Source organism: Lutjanus erythropterus, chromosome 16 (assembly GCF_056507025.1).
Source record: "Lutjanus erythropterus isolate fLutEry1 chromosome 16, fLutEry1.hap2, whole genome shotgun sequence".
Classification (NCBI taxonomy): domain Eukaryota; kingdom Metazoa; phylum Chordata; class Actinopteri; order Lutjaniformes; family Lutjanidae; genus Lutjanus; species Lutjanus erythropterus.
Genome location: NC_139332.1, coordinates 18,484,016 through 18,506,036, shown reverse-complemented (window position 1 = coordinate 18,506,036; position 22,021 = coordinate 18,484,016). Strand labels below are relative to the sequence as shown.

At 38.7% G+C, this 22,021-nt stretch overlaps 1 protein-coding gene and 1 long non-coding RNA gene across 2 annotated transcripts; one reads left to right on the top strand and one right to left on the bottom strand.

Moving 5' to 3' along the window:
• The first annotated feature begins 16 nt into the window (after positions 1-16).
• On the top strand, positions 17-15,900 carry pex1 (peroxisomal biogenesis factor 1). Its single transcript, XM_084738829.1, has 24 exons — positions 17-257; positions 1,850-1,996; positions 2,159-2,242; positions 2,736-2,850; positions 3,438-4,129; positions 4,995-5,114; positions 5,534-5,654; positions 5,824-5,930; positions 6,037-6,122; positions 6,225-6,357; positions 7,151-7,247; positions 7,352-7,522; positions 7,640-7,794; positions 8,459-8,645; positions 8,738-8,904; positions 10,328-10,462; positions 10,563-10,627; positions 10,786-10,928; positions 11,171-11,274; positions 12,176-12,352; positions 12,770-13,012; positions 13,745-13,939; positions 14,840-14,970; positions 15,602-15,900. The coding sequence occupies exons 1-24, from the start codon at positions 150-152 to the stop codon at positions 15,684-15,686; spliced, it is 3,768 nt and encodes a 1,255-aa protein (XP_084594955.1). The 5' UTR covers positions 17-149; the 3' UTR covers positions 15,687-15,900.
• LOC146312956 (uncharacterized) lies at positions 13,635-17,606 on the bottom strand. Its single transcript, XR_014772029.1, has 3 exons — positions 17,520-17,606; positions 14,816-14,949; positions 13,635-13,891 (listed from the first exon to the last, which is right to left on the bottom strand). It is a non-coding gene; the product is annotated as an uncharacterized LOC146312956 (long non-coding RNA).
• Positions 17,607-22,021: the final 4,415 nt, after the last annotated feature.

The following is a 22,021-nucleotide window of genomic DNA, read 5'->3' as shown; positions in this document are numbered from 1 at the left end:
TTGAAAATTTGTTCAGCTAGGCATCAGCTGCTTTGGTCTAGGTGGGCGCATACGGAGCACATCGATCGACTATGAGTATGTTGCACAATTTAACATTAGCAGAGCAACCTGCTTTGTATTTACAGAGGTAGTCAGGCAATGTGAACATTATGTTCAGTAATCAGGGCATTCAACCCGTAACTGTTGTTTTTAACAACACAAAAAACTGCTTTCTTCACCTGCCTTCGAAGTTGGCTTCGCATCTTAGCCTCAATGAGGTAAGTTAGCTTAGCTAGCCGTCAGTGTCAGCTAATGTCAGTAGTGAAAGAAGTATTTATATCCTTTGCTTAGTAAAAAGTAAAAGCAAAAGTACACTGTGAAAACACGCCATTACAAGAAAAAAACAACAACCCTGCATTCAAAATCGAAAAGTTAAGTAAATATTAAAAATCAATCAATATCAATACTCTTTCTTAATAAATGTGTGTATGTTAACTGTTACTGCTGTAGGTTTTTAAAGGGTTTACTATTTTGAACTACTTTATATCCGGTTGGGTAGTTAATTACTTCCTGCTTTATAAGATCATGATGTTTGTGTGTCGCTGTCCTGTGAGAACCACGTTCTCTAAAAAGTAAAATTCCCATGGTGTCAGTAAAACAGGTTTGTTTTCAGCTTTGTGGCAATGTGTTTTCCAGGTAATCCAAAAGGGGCTTTAAATAGGTTATTTATCTTAGAAGTATGAGAATTTTCGCAACTCAAAGGAGCACTAAAAACTTTAGGTTGTCACAAATATTCACATTTGAAATGACCAAATTTGGTACATGGTTTTCACTGTACAGGAAGGGTATGAAAAATTGAACATTTATAAGCACCTAGTAACTGAAGCTGCTAGACACTGTAGTGGGATAGAAATATAAACGTGAGCAAATTGCAGAATAAAGTAAAGTTCAAGTACCTGAATTTGTACTTATGTACAGTACTTGAGTTAATATACTTATGTTGTAGTGCATATCTTTATATTATATTGAATAAATCTTGCTGTCAACATGAGACCTTCCATTCAAAGTTACCTGTAATTGTTTACATCACAAAATTACTCAACTTTTGACTCAAAATGTCCACATGCTCACAGGCATTTTTTTTTAGTGAAACACAGCTCCATTAAATGCCATGCTGAAGGCATCCTCTGACAGACCTAGAGGATTGGAAACAGTTAGCTATATTTCATTCAGAAAAATGCAACCACCAACAAAAGGGGATAGAAAAGAATTAAGTGTTGTCAGCATTGACAATGGGTGATTTAATAAAAAATCAGGCAATAGTAACTAGGAAAATATCTTTAAAAAAGTATCTAAAATATCTTATTTAAAAATATTTTATTAATGATCCACTGGCGTGGTAATTAGTATTTACTCTATTATTTTGACTTAACATTTCTGTAGTAGTTCCCTGGCAGCTCACATGGTGGTGACAGAACTTTACATTTCAGCAACTGCTGCTTCACTGAGGTCTGTTCTTTACAGATATCTCCAAATCATCATCATCTATAGAGAACTCAATGTTTCAAATGACAACTGTGTGATATAATTTGAAAGAGTACATGTGAGGTAGTTGCATTGACAGTTGTACATGCCTTTTTCCTTTTCTGTTTGGCTGGTTGGTGTGGAGAATTCCTGGCTCACCCTTCTAGTTGGACATCTTTGCACAGGGATCAAACATGTTTAAGATTTGTTATTGATTGTTAGTCTACACTGTATAAAATGGTTTAAATGAGAAGAGCCTGTTTGTTGGCAGAAAAAGGAGGATGATTATACAGAAGTCTGATAGATAATCAAAACGTATAACAATACTTTGTGTGTCTGTGTTCAGAACCAGGCTTTGGAGTTGTCCTGGGATGATGGATCTCCAGTTTTCCTCAGCTGGACTTGCAACAGAACCTCCTCCAGCCTGGACAGCCATAAAGTGGAACTGTGTCGACAACTGGGAGAAAAATTGGGGCTGAAAGATGGAGAGCAGGTACACCTCCACATTGAGCAATCTGTTGTAGGCTCTGTGTCCCACCTGCAGAGTCCATGATGACACATCCTGACAGTCTTCACAGTTTAGAGTAATTATCAGTCAGTGTCTAGGCTGACTAGGTGTTTGTAATGACTGACTGGTTGTGTGGTTTTCCCTCAGGGTTTTCTGAGACCGTGTCACCAGGTCTCATCAGTGCATCAAGTCTTTGTGGAACCTCTGTCAGCTGATGACTGGGAAATCTTGGTGAGTGAGCATAGTGACTTACAGTAATTTGTAACCAGGGATGGAAAAAGTACCAGAATATTTTACTCAAGTAAAAGTACTGTACCTTAAATAAATTTTAATCAGGGAAAAGTAAAATTAATTATGCAAAAGGCACTCAAATCAAACTAATATGTCAACTTTTACACTAGTGTTACAATAACTCTCTCTTCTGTACAGGCGCTTCGCACCCTGTGGGTACAGCTGATTTTCAATTATATATGTGTACAACCACATTCCTCTGTTTAGCCTCACAAGAATGAACCATAAAAGACAACAAAACTCAGACAATGAAACATAAATGACCAAACATAAATAAAAATTGCAGTGGACACTGAGGGAGGCACAAGAACCATTAATAAGCTACACACATTAAATAACCAGCCTCCCACTTCAAAGCAGTACACAAAGGACAGACTTGTGACCCAGAACCACATCAAACAATGTTTTATTTTTCTGTGACTCATATTTGCAGGAACTCCACAGTGCCACACTGGAGCAGCAGCTGCTGGATCAGATCAGAGTGGTTTTCCAAGATGCTGTGTTTCCTGTGTGGGTGGACAGCCACACAGCCATCTACATCCGAATAGGTTAGAGTTAATAGAATAATCATTATGGTTTAGCTGTAGGAAATAGTCTGTTAAATTTCCCTTGTTGTCTTCCAAACTGAGAAATTCATGGGGAGACAGATACTGAAGATGCACTCTGATGTCTGTAGGGATTATGTCAGTGAAAGACAGATATTTAGGAAGACCAAAAATGTCTTGTGCCATCATGTAATAATCCTGTGCCCCAGTACCAACTTTATTGGGACATTATGCAGGCATCAAATTCAGAATGAGTGTACATTTACTCAAAACAGTAAAGTTAATCAGTTTGAACATTAACTATCTTGTTTTTGTACTTTATCCTATATTCAATTGTATTCAATTGAATTGACTTACATACAATTAAATACAATTGAACTCAGTTGTATTCAATTGAATAGAGGATGAAAAGTATTCACAAATCATTGCATTATATTTTTATTTATGCAGAGTCCTAACTTTTTTGGAACTGGGGGTTTGCAGTTAAGCCTCCTTACTTTTATTCAGCTCCTTTTGTTTAAAGTTTCTGTACTGGTCATGTTCAGACACAGTCTTTACTAACACAGTATGATCTGTTTTTAACTCTGCAGCATCACTTTCACCGTCTGTGCCCTATGGTCGCCTGGAGCAGTTCACAGAACTAGTTGTCTCTCCTAAGAGCCGCGCTGGAATCGGCAACTGCAGTGGTTCTCCAGTGAGAACCAACCAGAGGCAGAATTTTCACAGACAGCAAAATATGGATTGTTCCTCCCCCTCAGGACCATCATTAGAAAGTCCATCCCTTGTTCCTCAAAGTCACCAGTGGGGTGGCATAGCTGACCTGAGGAGCCTGCTACGCTATATGATAAAGGGCACTTATGACCCAGTTAAAGAACTACCACCTGTACCTGATGTCCCTGCCCTCTTCACGGACTCTGTCTACAGAGTCTGTGGTGCACCTCCGGCCTCTCTTTGCACTATAAGTCACATTGCAACTGGCATTATTCACTTATTTCCTCTGAGCCATGGGTCCGGTGCTGGGCTAACTGGTGGTCAGTCTCCAATTACTTATGGCCTGCTGTACAAAGTTCCCTCCCCAAAAGAATCGAGAGACAGAGCCAAGCAAGCCATGGAAAAAAAGAAGAATGCAGGAGTTAGTAAAGGAGCTGCAACTGTGGACGGAGGAGAGGAGAGGACAGAAGACGAGGCCATGGTGGTCAGAGTGGTGTGCCACGATCCTGAGAAGTTATCAGGCAAGGAAAGAAGTCACAGCAAAGGAGAGATCCATAGCGGAAGAGTATGGGTGAGTAGGCTCTCTAAACAGTTGATTCATTTATCCACTCAAACCTAAGATTAAAGGGTAAATAGTTTGGATTATTTAGTGTGTGGTTATATGAGTTATTTATCGATAGTTAGTGGGTTACCTGCAGGCTGTGGACAGGGTCAGCAAGAAAAGGTATTTTAGCCACTTAAAAATGTCCACCTAAAAAAAAAATCAATAGCATTTTAAATGTATGCTACATTTAGAATAGTGCTACTTTTCTGTCAGACAGTTTTTTCTGAATGGAAACCACCTGTACCCTCACCAAACCAACTCCACAGGTGAAATCAGTCATTTTAACTAGCAGAAAACAGGAGTTGCTGGTCTACCACTGCCTCAATCTCTTAGGTTGTGTTATTGTGTGACTTTGGTGTTTTAAATGGTTAGTTCAGATTCACTGAAGTCACGCAATAACACAAACAAATAGATTGAGGCAGTGGTCAACCAGCAACTCCTGTTTTCTGTTAGGTAAAATTACTGTTTTTACCCATGGAGTTTGGTTGGTTTAGTGAGATTTGGCTTATAAAATGTTGTTTCTCGCCAGAAAAGGCGAGTGGCAAAGTACAAAAAAGTACAGTTTTTTTTTCAGGTGGATGTTTTTAAGTGGTTAAAATATGTTTTGTGTTTTGATCCTGTCTGGAGCATTATATTTCTGTGCTGGTGCCTCTCTGCTTCTCCAAAGTGAGGGCATGCCGACCACCATCTACTCTAGGTAATACGCTGACTATTGATAAGTACCTCATACAAACCCAAATTAAAAATCTCATACTTATTATACTGTAACTGCAACTCATTCCTCTGTTTCTTTATATGCTGTTATGTCTCTTACATGAATTGTGATTTTCAGATCCCACAGCCCCTGGCCACCAGGCTCCATATCGTCCCCCATTCAACAGTTAGAATTAAGCCAGTCAAATCAAGGATCAAAGTAGCCTCCTCTATTCGCCTACAGCCCCTAAAACCACTGGTGAGTGCTGGAGTAGCATATGCAGTTACAGTGAGATGTAAGGAGATTTTTTTTAAGAATTTGGTTTATTTAGTTATACCCCCTGTCTTGACCTCAAGTGAATCAGACGTGTTTTTCATTTGCACGCTCAGACAACAGAAACACTCTCGTTTTAATCTATGCAGTTGTCTGCATCAGCTCAGTTTCTCAGCTGCTTTCACAAGCACAAATGCAACCTGAAGCATTGATTTAGACAGATCCTGTAAAGACAGATACTTCAATGTGGTGTGAACAAGGTTGTCATACAAGCATGATGCTGACATGATATTTGTGGGCTAGACAAGGGGTTAGTCATCAAATTGCTAAATTGTCACTGCTGCATAACATTTATTTGACCTCTTTCCCTAATGACCATGTGATCTTTGACATTTGCTCTTCAGCCTGAGGAGGATGATGAGGAGATCCAGACAGCTTTCCTTGGGTGGCTGCACACTCAGAGTCATGAACCTTTAGCCTGTCTGACTGCACGGCGTAGTAACATCCTCCTACACGGAAATGATGGTGATTCATTCTGTTTTTTACAAATTATCGTTGCAAATATGCAGATGGCATTGTGATTAAAATAACCAATAAACTGAATACCAGAGAGGCTTAAAATTACGTTATGCACACATGGACTTTCTGCTGCAATGAAATATTTCCGTTCTCCCACCTTTTCTTATATTTATAGCAAAGTTGGAGTTTGTTCTCACTGTGGTGAAACCAGAAGCAGATAGTGACCCTGCGGACCAGCTGTTTTTACTGGCACCTGTTGTTATCCAGAAGGAACACATACAGGTACATGCATGTCATGTAAATTGCTTCATAAAAACAAATTGCTGCATGCAGTTTTCTCTGCAAAACGGATGCTTCATTCCTGCTTGCCACTATGTGTCATGTACAGGTAGACAGAGAGCCAGTGGTGATGCCAGCTGTGAAGTCTACAGCTGAAACACCCAAACCTGAGCTGCCCTCTCTCAGTATTCTTGGGTAAACTAGTAGCTTTTTTTGAGCATGAGTTTAGTTTCAACAAAGATCTTTTCCAGCATTTATTTCTCTCAATAACATTTTCACTCCTCCATTTGTCCCCAGTGGGATGGACAAGCTCAGTAAGACTGGATTTGAGTTCATTTCCCATAGCCTTCTGGGTAGTCCCCTCTCACGAGAACTTGGTGCAACCGGACGGGGTCTCCAAGGAGGAGCTCTACTAATAACTGGTGCTAAGGTATCTCTTTACTGAAATAATAACCATAATAATCTTACTGCTCATAACACAGATGCATCTTGTGTTCTTTAGACACTTTCGAAAGGTCTGCCTCAAAAAATCAATGCCAATTTAAGTGTACACTGTAGAATATTTTCACTGCTTTACCTTGCTATCATACAGCGCTTTCCAACTTGGAGCCACTGTCATATAAGCCAAATATCATTCTCTACAAATCAGCGAGACTCCACTAGCAAAATGAGTCATTTTATCTCACAGAACACAGGAGATGCTGACCTTTCACTTTCTTGATCGGTGAGTTTGTTTGTGTTGTTGTGTTACTAAAAGGTTAGTTCGGATTCACTGAAGTCATGCAATAATAGAAATAAAAACCATTGGCAGCAGGAGATTAACAAGTCTGTTGTTGTGTGAAGTAAAATGACAAAGAGCGATATTTGGCTTGTAATTATAATGGCAGTTTCCTGATTAAAAAAGGTGTCTGGTGGCAAAGTAAATTGGTGAAAACATTCTACATAGAGTGTACACCAAATTAAAGATTTTGTTTTAGATGGGTGTTTTATAAATGGCTAAACTACATTTTGCTGCTGACCCTGCTTATCAGTCAGATTGCTTCGCTTCCTTTTAACAGAGTTAATTTAGATATCTACAGCCATTTAGGAAAACTGATGTAGAGTGCTGATTTTGTCAGACTAAACTCATCAGACAGACAGCATAATAACTGCGTATTTTAATGCATTTCTGTCCTTAACACCATTATTTTGTATACTATGTAATGTATACTGTGTCCTCACAGGGAAGTGGAAAGAGTTCTCTGTCTCGAGCCCTCTGTGGAAAAGCGAGAGAACATCTGGATGCACACGTGGAGGTGGTGGAGTGCAAAAAACTACAAGGTTAACAAGTACTCGCTGAACATAATTTTGAATCATATAAAACTAGTTGACTGTATTTAGAATTATAGAGAAACTGTATAAAAATTGTGATTTTTGTCTTTTAGGTAAAAGAGCAGAAACGGTGAGACAGATGCTGCAGGATATTTTTGAACAGGCGGAGTGGAGGCAGCCTTCAGTTGTTCTGTTGGACGACTTGGACCTTGTGACCGGGGCACCAACCTCACCAGAACATGAGCATGGTCCTGAAGCGCTGCTGCAGCTGCACATAGCACAGAGTAAACCTTTTATTCTTTATTTTTTGTGTGGGGGAGAGGGCGTCTGTTGGCCCCTATGTAATATTAATTATCTCAGAGGGCTTGATTCTGGCTCCTCTTGTCTGTTTGTGGCTGCAGGTCTGAAGGATGTGGTGGATGAGGTGGTGGTTCACTCCAGCCTGGTGTGTCTGCTCATCACCAGCCAGAGTGAGCATTCCCTCCATCCCACCCTGACCGAGGTTCAGGGGTCCCACTTCATCCAGGGCTTTGTGCGCATCCAGCCACCGGACCAGGTAATACACACACAGTACATGTGCACACTGGGAAAGTTAGGAAAAAAGTAAGAAACCAAAAACTTATTTTAGAATGTAGAATTTAGACATTTATTAGCATACAAGAAGTGATAAAAACAAAAGCATGTAAAAAGAAACATTGCAGTGATTATGCAGAAGTAAGAAACCTGAAAACCTTCCCTCTAGGATTTACAGTTCATCCTAATACTATGAATAATTCTCTGCTTAACATGACAATATAGAAAACAAAACAAATAGTAATAATAGTCATGAATGAAACAGACATGAACACACATAATGAGCACACTAACAGGTATTAGACTTAATAGTGATAATTATGAATAGGTTTTGAAGCTTTTCAGCACATGATAAGAGTATCATTGGCTTCTCTGATCAAGGAAAAAAAAATGCTTGTGTTATGAAAATATAAATATCATCAACAGAATGGGCAATGCAGTATCAGATATGAAAGCAAAGTCATTTATATGAGATGATGAGAAGTAGTAGAAATAGAAGAGGCCCCAGACTAGATCTTTGAGGCATGTCACAATATAGCTTTATTGTTCTGTTCAATAGACTATCATTTATAGATACATACTGACCTCCATTCTTAAGGTAGTCACTAAGCCTATTGATAACTTATCTTCTTCATTATTATTTGTAGGCTCAAAGAGCAGAAATCTTGCGCCATCTGATCCTCAGAAAACCCAGCCTGTCTGAGGAGACCTTACAGACTCTAGACCTGGCAAATGTTGCCAAGGAGACAGAAGGATACACACCCCAAGACCTAGCACTGCTGTTGGAGCGGGCCATCCATGCCAGGACTGTACAAAGAGGACACAGCGACCAGGGTACCAAAGAGTTTGCTTACAATACGTTAAAATAATAGAATTCATTATGTTGTTTATTATCACATTATTTGTTTTTGCTCTGTGTCTCTCAGGTATGTGTCTGTTGTGGAGGGACTTCGTTCAGGCTCTCAAGGGCTTCACGCCTCCCTCGTTGTGGGGCGTAGACCTCCACACCCCAACTGGAGTTGGGCTGGAGAGGGTGGGAGGCCTGAAGGAGGTCCAGCAGCAGCTGATGGACACCATACTGCTGCCTGCCAAGGTCAGTGTAACTAAACACAAGACAAGGTGTGTGTTTTCAGTCTGAGGGAAACACCAGTGTGTCGTACAGGAGGAAGAGAATCAATATCAGGTTTATTGTTGAGCAGGTTTTCACATACACACAATTGTGCCTTGGTGTATTGGTGCATGATAATAAACATAGTATGAGAAAAACATAAGTACATTTAAAAGCAAGTCCTGCAAGTCAAGAAGCATAAATAGAAAAACAGAAAATTGACAATAAAATATTTAAAGTTATTATCAAAACAACAAAGAAATATGTACAATATTTAATGAAAGAGCAGAATGTTTTGTGTACAACACATTCATAAGTAAAGTAAAGTTAATAAAAACTGACTTTACAAACAAAACAACGCAAATGAACACATCGAGTCAGTCTTCTGTGGCACCATCTTGATCAATAAGTAATAAATGTAATAAAATTAAATAATAAAAGCGAATGTTACGATAATGCATTTATCATTTATCACCAAGTATGATTTTAGTACCATTGATTGTTGTAAGATGAGTTATTACAATTCTCAAGAAATTAAGTCAAGAGATGAATGCAGATGATGAAAATGAACACTAGTTGATTTTAATCAGATTGAAGCTCACTTTATCACTTTCTATTAGTTTCATGTCTGTCATGCAGTTTTATACAGAACAATAAATGTGTACACAGTATCCTTGTTTATATGATGTACAGTAGGAAGAGGTGATAAAAGATGACAATGTTTTGTTGTTGTTTTTTTTAACAAATTAACTTATCAATTCATATCTTTTGGGAGTCAGCAGATCATTTTCCAATTTAATACCTTTTATTTTTTTTTTTAGCTCCAACACACTTTCATGCTGTTTTTATGATTATTTCTTTTTTTTTTTTTTACTTCCACTTGTACACCCCACAGTAGTATGGTTATTAGAAAACACACTAGGTTGTCTGGTGATTTGATGGTTTGATTTGGTCTATTTTTATCATGTCATTTTTTTTTGCCAGCCCTCATAGACTTCAGTTTCTCTGCTGCTGTTGTTTTATTGCAAACATGACCCACAAGCAGGTCCTGGAAATTGAGGCCTTCAGGCCAGAGTGTGCACTACTTATGTACAAGACTGTCACTTCATGTACACTTCATACAGTAGATACCACAAAGTTAGTGAGAAACATTTTAAAATTGTATATATTCACTGTTTAGTGTTGTAGCATAGTACTAGTCAAGTTAAGGCTACTCCTGTCTAAAATTGTATTGACTTAACGATATGATAATTAGTTAACGTTTAGAAAAAAAATAGTGTTTGACTTTTCCCTGTTTTCTTTTTTACGTCTAATCAAAATGCATGTAAGGACTTTTTACACATGACTGTTGAAATGTGATAAAATGTAAATTCTTAATGATAAATTGTATAACTTTGGTGTGTTGCAGTATCCCGTCCTGTTCTCCAGTCTTCCTATCCGCCATCGTTCAGGAATATTGCTATACGGAGCTCCTGGTACAGGGAAGACTCTGCTGGCCAGAGCCGTGGCCAAAGACAGTGGGATGAACTTCATCAGCATCAAGGTAAGCTGGGTGTTTGCTCTAATGGGGAAAAAAGGACTGTGCATTTCTTTATCAGATCAACCTGTCTCTTCAGTGACACAGGATATTTACCTCTCTTTAGGGGCCTGAACTTCTCAGCAAGTACATCGGAGCCAGTGAGCAGGGAGTCCGTGATGTTTTCCAGAGGTAAGTGAACATTTTCACTCTACCACTTTCTTATGAGTCCAGCTGAGCTTTATAGTTGTTTGCTATAATGACTTACATTAAATATTTATAGTAATTGTAAGCTCCACTAACAACCATTCATGTAGAAGGAATGATTTCCTGTTCTCTGTTCACTCCAGGGCTCAAGCTGCCAAGCCGTGCATCCTCTTCTTCGATGAGTTTGACTCTCTGGCCCCCAGGAGGGGTCATGACAGCACAGGCGTCACTGACCGAGTGGTCAACCAGCTCCTCACCCAGCTGGATGGGGTGGAGGGACTGCAGGGTAGGTCACAGCCGCACAGCAGTGTACAACATATTATGTGTTCTGTATATTCACAGTCCTCTTGAGGATTGGATACATTTTCTACTGGTATATTTTACTAATCAGTGCTGCAGTCATGTTTTTAAAAGAATAAGAAGAGAAATATAAAGCTAGTAGCTGATTTGATTTTCTGGTATTTTCCAAAATGACAAGCTATTCTCTTAATTTGAATACATGCCAATCTATCATGTTTGCATTTGTAGGTGTGTATGTGCTCGCAGCCTCCAGCCGTCCAGATCTGATCGACCCAGCCCTGCTGAGACCTGGACGACTAGACAAGTCCCTCTACTGTCCCCCTCCTGACCAGGTCTGTTGAATTAAAATCAGTCAGTCACTTCTAATGCTCATTTTATAACACTTTTAATAACACCAGGCTTTGTATTATAATTTATATATTTCTATGTGCAGAAAAGTTTAAATGCATAGTTTGGATTTTTTAAAGTCTGGTTGTGTGTGTTACTCATCCATAGTCAGTCAGCACACCCCCAGTTTCGGGAAGCAGCAGGAGACCTGTTGTAGTTTGTAAGCAGTGTACTGCTGTGGAGAAAATCAATATCAGTTTAAGTGTCTACTATAATTAGAATATTTTCACTGCTTTACCTTACCATCGGACTTTTCTGCCTTTTCTAATTGCCAATATACAAGTCAAATATTGCAGTCTCCCAATCAACAGGCAAATCCTGTAATTTTACATTGCTAAACACAGGAGTTGCTGGTCTATGACTGGCTCGATTGGTTAGTTAGTGTTATTGTGTGACTTTTGCTTTTTAAAAGATTTGTTTTGTTTCATCAGAGCCACACACTAACACAAACAAACTAACAGGTCGAGGCAAAAATAGGCCGGCAACTCCAAAGTTCAGTAGGTAAAATGAGTTTTTGCCAAAGAAGTTTGGTTGAGGGAGACAGAAGAATATTTGGCTAATATAATGGCTGTTTCCCATTGGAAAAGACTGTCTGACAGCAAAGTAAAGCCATGAACATATTCCACATTGCTTAGCTTCTGTGCTGGCACTCCTCTCTGCTTCTCCAAACAGGGCTGTGCCATCTACCATATACTGTAGGTAATACACTGACCTCGTACAACCCCACTTCAAATAATCCGAACTGTTCCTTTAAAAGAAGCATTAATTGTTCAGTGATGCCTCAAGATAGGCTGTCACCACTACATCCAACTACTGACAAACTGTGCTCTTGTGTCACATTTCCAGGAGGCTCGTGTGGAGATCCTGAAGGCTCTGAGTGTCGGCATCACTCTGGCTGCTGATGTGGACCTGGAGCAGCTGGCAGCAGCGACAGAGCAGTTCACTGGGGCAGACCTGAAGGCCCTGCTCTACAACGCCCAGCTGGAGGCTGTCCACAACAGCCTGGGCTCCACCACACCACATGTAAGTTTATTGTGCTGAAAAGAAGAGTCACTAAAAGAGCTCATTTTGTTGAGATAGGGTTGCCTCGGGCTAATAAATCAGGAACACAGGGTACTGTTGGCCAGTCCATTTTCAAATTATTTATGAAGCAGCCAAGCACAGTTTTTGTCCCTCAAGGCTAATTAAATGAGTTTTGTATGCATCTCAGCCTGTGTGAGTGGCTCTGCTCGTTACTCCTTTATCAGTTTACAGCATATTTCAAATTATCCCCAGCCATGGTGACAGGGTTATGATTTAATAAGTTTAACAGCAACCAGAGGCAAAATGATCTTAGATATCTTAAACTGTGATAACACAGTGAAGCCACTTTGCTTGTTCATATGTTTTTGTGAGCTTATGTATCTAAACTTTGGCTCTCCATTTCTGCGGGATCATCAGGATCTGACCTCTGGCTCAGAAAGCGACATGAGCCTGTCCTCCATGATCTTCCCAAATAACAGCAGTGGCTCAGATGATTCGGTGGGGGAGGGGGACACAGGTGTGGGGCTAGACCAGTCCATGGTTCTCCTGGAGCCCAGCGACCTTCAAGCAGAAGATGAACACCACCGAGGCAACATCTGGAGACTCTACTTTGGAAGCTCCTACGAGTCAGAGTTTGGGAATTCACCGATTTCAGGACTGGTGAGCAGTCTTTTCTATTATTTTATTTACATTTAGGTAAAACCATAGTTAACCAACACATCAGTCAACAACAATCAAACCTTCACCCTTAAAATGTAACAACACACTACTATATACAATTTCATATTGCAGAAATTGTCATGCATTTATGGCACTGGAAGTCAAATGAGATCACAGATTTTATTGTGTAATACACTATACCAGATGAGGAATAGTTGAACATTTTTGGGAAATATGCTTATTTGCTTTCTATACTTGACTCAGATGAAAAGTTCAATATCAGTGTAATGCTGATGTAATTCTGGTACTTTTAACACATTACACATTTCAGTGTCTAAATTACTAATAGGTACCAAGAGATTTGGAATTGGTCCAGTAGATCACCACAAAACAGGCTACAGTGGCTGCAGGCTGCAATATAATCCATGGAGGCAAATAAGGCTGTTAAAGCGACGTCCACTAAAAGTGCTTGCTTTTGTCACTGACATGCTCAGATTGTTATTCCATGTGTCTTGACAATAGAAAAGGATTGTTATAGAGAGACCTTTTCAGACAGCATGCCTGGTGTTTGCTCTGTAATGATTCAGTGTAAACCATCTGTCCTGACTTTAGTCATCTTCGGTGATATTAACACAGGCCTGTGTAATTATGCTCTCTGAAATGCAGTGGTATGATTCAGTGGCTTAATTTTTGCGTCCGTCAATTTTTCCTCTACTCTGCCTCCCTTGACAGAACTCCCAATGCATCTCTGGACCCAACTCTGTTACCCACGACTTTACAAGAGCATCAGTCCGTGACCCTGGTGGCTCACTCCCACCTGCATACATGTCCTCCCTCCAGAGTGGGTATGAAGAGCTCAGCCCAGAGCAGCAGGAGCGTCTGCAACAAGACGTTAACAACATCAAGAACAACCACAGGAGAACCAACGTAAGTGACAACAATGGACAAGAAAATGAATTGCTGTTGTATTCTGATTTGTTTCTCTCTCTATTCTGTTGCTTTATATGTGGCTATGTTCAGTACTTCAGTCTTTAAAGGGATAGTTCAGATTATTTGAAGTGTTGTTGTATGAGTTATCAATATTCAGTATATATTAGTTACAGTATGTAGTCGACTCACCCTCAGTTTGGAGAAGCAGAGAAGAGTACCAGCATTGAATCTAAGCAATGTACCGCTGTGGACAGGGACAACAAAAAAATGTGTTTTAGCCACTTAAAAAACAGAAAAGGTCCACCAAAAATCCCCCCCCCACACAAAAAAAGCTATATTTAGAATATTTTCACCTCTTTACCGTCAAACTTCCTTTTATGACAGGAGACCAATGTTATATAAGCCAAATATCGCTCTCTAAACCAACGAAACTCCATAAGTGAAAACAGTCATTTTACCTCGCAGAACATGGGAGCTGCTAGTGTACTGCTGCCTTGATCTGTTAATTTGTTTGTGTCATTGTGTGACTTTGGTGTTTTAAATGTATAGTTTGAATTCACTGAAGTCACAATAACACAAACTAACCAAGGCAGTGGTGGACTAGCAACTCTTGAGGTCTGTGAGTTAAAAATAACTGATTTTGTCAATGGAGTTTGGTTTGGTAACTTTTCTTTTTTTAGGTGAACCCTTCTTAAGTGGCTAAAATACCTTTTGACTTTGTCCACAGTAGTACATTGCTTAGTTTCTATGCTCATACTCTTCTCCGCCTCTGGGGGTGTGCTGTAAGGTAATACTCAGAGTATTACCTTTATACATACAACCCCACTTCAAATAATCTGAACTGTCCCGTTCATACTCACTTGCCCATACTACCTTCATATTGATTCATGTGTGTAGGAGGACTGTGTCCGGGTGCATTCAGTGGCTACTCAGCCAGGCCTGCTGCTGTGTCCGGCTCATGTGAACTCCGCCCTGGCAGTGACTAGACCGTCTCTCAGCAAAGCCGACTGGAACAGATACACAAAACTGTGAGTATGAAAAAAGACACCAGACAATAGTCGCAGCAATACAAAATGACACTAATGTTGATATGACACCAGTCTAAAAAACAGGGTTTATTCTACAGGAGTATATTTCAAAAAAATCTTTCCACATTTGTCCATTTATTTTGGAAGAAACTACGTCTTTAATAGTTCCAGTCAATATGAAATTTATCAAGCATACAATGAGCCATTTAGAGTCTCACCTACAGGAGGAAATGAAAAACATTTGACAAACTGGTGCTTCAAAGCTGTTGCCAAGTAGCAGCAATAGCAGAATATGAATCGTTATTACAATCATTTACACAGTATTCAGCATTTCTTATCCAGTTGAATTACTTTGTTGTGTATTTTGTGAAATCACTAGAATTATAGCTGAACTGGAGCAGAGAAATTGCTCAGTCAACTATATATAGCTGCTGACTCATCTCTTGTGTGTCAAGTGAGGGAATAAATATCTTAAACTTGGGAAAAAAAAAAAACAAGACAGATCTTGTAGCTCCTTTGTGTTAGATCAGTCTATCAAGTCTGATATTTTTGTTATTTTCTGGCTACTTTTAACTGTTTTAGACATGACATAAATAAACTGTTTTAATAAGTGTTATTTTCTTCATTTTAGGTATGAAGGATTTGGTGGTGCTGGAGAAGGAAAATCTCTTCCCTCAGTCACATTTAAACCTGGACAACGTGTGACTTTAGCTTGATCAGACATTTTAGTTTGACACCTAATTTATATTGATGACTGATAATCTAACAATGAGCAGAGCTTTAAAGATAATGTAATCATTTACAACTTTCCTACTGACTTGATTTTGAATGGACATGTATTAACTTAAAATGTAATAAGTGTACATATGTATAATGAGTATAAATGATCTAATTGTTAGAATTAAACATTGAATATTTGTACAAATCTTGCCTGCAGTACACTGCTTTCATTATTCTCCTGTTTACAGCCACTGGATGAGACATGTTTCTTAATTTTATTACCTTATCTAAAAGTGATCTTATTGAGCTCAACCCAAATCTTATGTTTATATCTTCTTTTCAGATGCTAGCATAGCATGGTTTGGTATTGCAAGGATAATTTTGATCACTGGTTCCTAACCTGAGGATCCCGATCCCCACTAGGGGTCGCCAAAGGCACACGGGGTGTCACGGGGCCTTTTTGATTTTAGGGGTGTCAGAAAACTTGTACAGTAGGCCTATATCTTAGCATGTCATTGATTTCTGGGAAGAAAATTAAATTGTTTTTGCAAAAGTTTAGGTTATTTTTTATGTTATAAATTTTAAAACTATGATAGGATAAGGGAACATTGACGACCTGAACACAAGCTTTTTACTAATGGGGTTAATTATACACTTATTAGTTTTTCTGTCCTGTTATTGTTATGCATGAGTTGTCACTGACAGAAAAGGGGTCACTTAACCCTTTAATGTCCTCACCCTGAAAAAAAGCAATGGATTTTTTTTTTTTTTTAAATATAAGCCTTTACCAAACAGTTCATGTGTTAGTATCCAAATATATTTACAAAAACTGACAATGTAGAAAAGTCAAATAAGATGCTAACTCAATAAAGAAATAAATCAATTACTCATCTGTGTGATGGTCCAACAGTACAAATTTGTTACATTTAGTTTTTTTTTTTTTAAATGCAAATTTATCATCTTAGCATCACTAAATGACAATTCCACTTTGTTGGTAGAGCATGGTTTCAGAAACTTAAAAAAAAAAAAGTCATACTTATGAAATTATTTAAGCTTGTATATAATAGTTACATTAAATGCATCATTAACAACAATGGATGATCAGAAGTATTTTTTAAAAGCTACATTTAATAATCCATCAACTGATTATTAATGGTAACTAAATTAATCACCAACTGTTCTGATAATGGATTAATCAGTTTGTCATTTTTAAGAGAAAAAAAGTAAAAATGCTCCAATTCCAGCATCTGAATATTTTCTGTTTCTATAGTCCTTTATGATAATAAACGGAATATCTTTGCGTTGTGGTCAAATCAAGACATTTGAGGACAAGAGCTTGGGCTTTGTGAAACACTGAGGAACATTTTTCATCATTTTCTGACATTTTATGGATCAAACAACTAGTAGATTAATTGAGAAAATAATCATCAGATTAATTAATAATGAAATAATCATTACTTGCAGATCTATTTTTTTATTTCATAGAAAACTGACCCGTGTGGTATACAGTATGTTTTTAGACAGTGAGAAAAAGAAGAAACTTTGACAGTTTGCGATGGAAAAACATTAAATTCATCAGGTTAAAAACCATGAACGAAAAAAAAAAAATCTTGTAGCAAATGTCAATTTATATTCATATTAGCTTAGCTTCACTGCCTTTACCAAAAAAAAACAAAAAAAAAAACACAAACGAACCATTTGGTAGACCATGAAAATTATGAGCCTTATTAGACATTTGTTGTTGTTGTAACAAAGTAACATAATTATGTCCAGTGAGACCTCTGAAACAATAATATCTTCAAAAATAATCTTTAAAAAAATACGCCTACCTTTGGATCACGTGTCTGGAGTGACTTTTGTTTCCAGTGTTCAGGAGCAAACTGAAAGGGAATACTATTTTTAAAAAAACAGCAACACCCACTTGATATTTCTTTGCATAAAATAAACTGAGTGGTAAAGACGGCTCAAGCACGCTGAGCTCAGTTCAACACTTTTTTCAAGATGTAGTGCCTCAAAGAGTTGAGCAGAATGTCAGGGAAACGGTTGGAGACCTCTGCTGTAGGTGGTTTCAGGTCCTGCACACTCACACAGGTGTTTTTAATCTAAACTAATTAGTCATGTGCTCAGGTTGAAGTTGGGTGGAGCTGTGCAGCAAATTACATGAGGTCACCGAACTCCAGGAACTAATGAGAATGATTAAGATGTAAGTTAGTCTGTACACGCCTCATTGAGAGGAGGTCTAATTAGACAAAGTGAAAACACCTGTGTGGGTGTAACATGAGTGCAAGAAGCCTTTATTATCACTCGAATGCATATTTATGTTAGATTGACTGAAACCCGAACCTTCTAAAATAGTTATTATTCATTATATGAATATTTCTGATGCTGCTGTTATGTATTATTTTCATTATTCGACCTTCCTGGACTAATAGGCAGTGATTCGTGATTAAGTTTGACAAACATTGTTAATTTAAAAGGGAACAGTCTTAATCTATTTTAATTGCTTTACATATAAATATAAATTGAGAAGGATTAAAGTCATCCGAGAAAAGCAATTAGAGTTACTGGAGTCACTTGTTGTAAATAGAGACGCTCATTTTCAACTTCCTATAATAAAACCAGAACAACCAGCAGGGATCATAGTGAGCGTAGAGTAAATGTCAGAAATGGACAGATAGTTGACTTCACACATTTTGATTCACAGTTTGGAGGGACAGTTCACCTTAAAGTCAAATATATATATACATATATATATATATACATATATATATATATATATCCATCTTGATTGTTTTGTAGATATCAGCCGTAGAGATGTCTGCCTTCTCTCAGATATAATGGGACCGGATGGCACTCGGCTTGTGATGCTCAAAACATTCGAAAAACTCAACATCAGTGTCTCCTTGAAGAAATCATGACCCAGTTACTCAAGATAAACCATAACCTTGTTGTGAGCAGTTTCATGGAGAAACTATTTTCCTCCTCCCAAACTACACCTACCAAACGTATCACCATGCAGAAGGAAGCAGTATCTACTCATGGATGAAAGGTTACAGTTGAGCCGAGGAGGATGCCTTCATGTTCACATCATGTCACAAACACAAACCTCTCATCCATGAGTAGATGCATGCCTCCTTCTGTGCGGTGATACAGTTTGGGGACAGTAGAAAGAAAATACTTCCTATGTGAAAGTGCCCACAACAAGGTCTGTGGATTATCCTGAGCAACCCAATCATGATTTCTGGAAAGAGACATTGTGTTGATTTGCTCAAATATACTTTTTGCCATCTAGTTCCATTATATTAGAGAGACAGCAGACTTCTCTACAGACAGTATCTCCAAAACTCAGACCAAAACTATTTAGATGGATAAACAGTGGTAAGGTCAGTGGAAAAATATGTATTTTTGAATTTGGGGTGAATTATCCCTTTAATCTTTAAGGGCTGTCACATTAGGCTGAATGCCAATTATTAGCAAAATAATGTCAGTAAGCAAAATTATACAACTGAGAAGATCTTTACTCCATCTCATTTTTACTAACTGAAAAACCACCTTTAGGTTTTCAAACACTGTATTAATATATTTTAGTATTAACTTTAGTTTTTTAGTAAAAACTTAACTTTAACTTATTAAATGCTGATCCGGCCGCCTTTAAGGGCAGTTCAAGTGCTCTAATGGTCCTAGGTTCCTGCATGTAATCTAAAACAAGACATTTTTTAACATCAGCCATAATGTTTATACTTGCACTTTTGTAAACAGCTGAAGCAACTGAGATTTAAGTTAAGAATAAGCACCAGGCTGACCCATATTTTAGAGAAGAGGAAAAAAAGAAACTTCAAAGATTGCCTGTGTTGTGCCCTCAGCAGGAATTAACTGGAGCAGTTTACTGGCAGGTGAAACGCAAGAAACAAATGTAAACAGATTTTAAAGCTCTCCTGACTGTTTTTAAACCTTTAGAGCAGAAACTTTGTGCAGGTCTTGACTGAAGGGTCCCAGGGCATCTGAAAGAGCTGAGAGTCTTACCTGAGATTGCAACAGTCTTCAGGCTGTTCCTCGGTGGTTGCAGCGCACAATCTTGACAATATTTTCCTATTGAAGCGCTATCCCTGCTGTCATCCTACACACACTGGCACCGGCAGGTTGTTCTGCAGAGGTAAATATAGACACACTGGGCTGGATTTGGATTGCATTAGTCTTGTGTCAGTCCCACACAATGCCGAATGGAAAAAAAATGGTCCAATGGGAGACATTTTTCTCTCCCCTCTTTTATCAATCTATCACTGTCACTTTTTCCTCCCGCAACTGTGATGGGACAAACATGAAGAATTGTTACTCCAGGAAATTCCTTTAAAATACACAAACACAGAGAAAGAGAAACAAAAATGACATCTGTGACTTTGAGTAGAAGCATTTCTGTCTCGTGGGACTGTCTGGTGGATGGTCACACGGAGAGAAAACCTGGATTCCTCCCATCTAACAATAATATTGATTGTGTGATGCCTTGTTGATTTCTGCATTGAAAACTCTGCAATTCTTCTTATGTTTCCAGGGTCCTATGTTCCCCAGTGGCTGTATTACAGAAACTTCCTATCTTAAGACTTAAAAATACAAAGAGTTTAAGAAAATTTGGTATTTCAGAAGCAGATCCTATTATCCTACTTCATCCTATCTCATCTCAGGTTAGGAAATCCTAAATACTCAATCCAGCTTTATAACTCCAGAGTTAAACAACTTTGTAACCATTGGCCTTTCTCACTGAAACACACAAAAATGGAGCAAAACTAATGACAGGTACTTAACTTCAGGACAGATGAGTAAGTATTATTGGTGTAGAGAAATACAAAGATGTTCTTTTGAGGTTGTTGTCTGCTTTTCCACTGGGGTCAAAAGATCTGCAAAGATAAAGCAAATTAGTCCGATGAGTTTTGTTCCAATTCCAGCTGTATTTCATCCTTATAGCAGTATAAATGCTCAGTAAAGCTGAAACTTTATCGTTCATCCATCTGCAATATGTTTTCTTTTGTAACTACCCTACGATGTATTGAAGCATAATGAACAACAAACAAACATATTTGTGGCAGCATATTTTTAAAAATGGTGGCTGAAATAAACTGAGTACTCGTCCAATCAAAAATGGGGTAAAATAACGTCCCCAGAACTGTGATCTAGATTGCAGTTCCTCCACATGTTCCTAGTAATGGGAACATGACAGAGGGTTCTATGTTCCCAGGATCCGATGTTCCCCATTGCTATATATGACATTACGTGTTAGGGTTAGTGGTTAGTATAGAACTAGTCTTGCTAAACCAAACAATTGTCAATCTTACTGGCTATTTGGGGATTTCTAAATGCAAAGTGAGGATGGCCGCCAACAAACCTTTGCCCCTTATATTTTTTCACGTGACACCATTCCCCTCATTTGTAGACACATCAGGCCATGTCACCACCCCAATAAGAAGGGCCACCCTAAAGACTTAAAATTTGTTCTGCAGTGCATGTTGTCTCTAATTGTTTCCACCCAGTTGTAGAAATAAAAGCTTGGAGCTTGTCCTCAGTCTCTATTGAGCGAAGTGTGAGACTGACTTCAGCAGAGAACAGATTATCCTGGGAATTTAGATATGCTCCCGAAACTCTCTGCTTGCCGTCCTCAAGGAAGTCAGATAGAACGGTGAGCCAAGGTATTTCTTCAGAAAAGAAGATGATTGATAACACTCACTTGGTCTTGAACTCTTCAAGTCACCTGGTTGGAGGACAGTCTCTCCGACCATCAGGCGTGTTGTTTCATTTGGTGCAGCCTTGGGTGGGGCTGGCGGTGGGGAAATCTCAAAGATTTATTGATGCACCAGATAGCTATCCCCTGTGGTCCTCAGCACATCACCATCCATCTTTCATTTCCCCCCCACATGACTTCTTCATCAAAGCCTGACACCCCTGAACATATGGTGACTTTCGAAAAACTCAGCGAGCAATTAGAGGAGCAAACCTCGCGGCCCAAAAACAGACACCCGAGGTAAAGTTCAGCTCATTTGTTGCTACATTACAAAGTCTCTTCTTCATAACCTCCCTGTCCTCAGAGGTGCTCTTGCTCTTCAAAGCCACACCGAGTGATTCATGGGCTCCGGTTTACAACAAAGCACCCGTCCATTTGACAACATCAAGAAGTGTCAACCTTCACCAGAATTAGATCCTGAGCGATGCAGAGGAGAACAAAAGACTTGTGTATGACATGTTCACTTCCTGAGAATACTTTTCTCCAAAATAGAACAAAGGTTTTTTCTGTGTGTATGGGTGTTAAAGTGGGAAAAAGAGGAGAGATGAGTGTGGTTTAGTG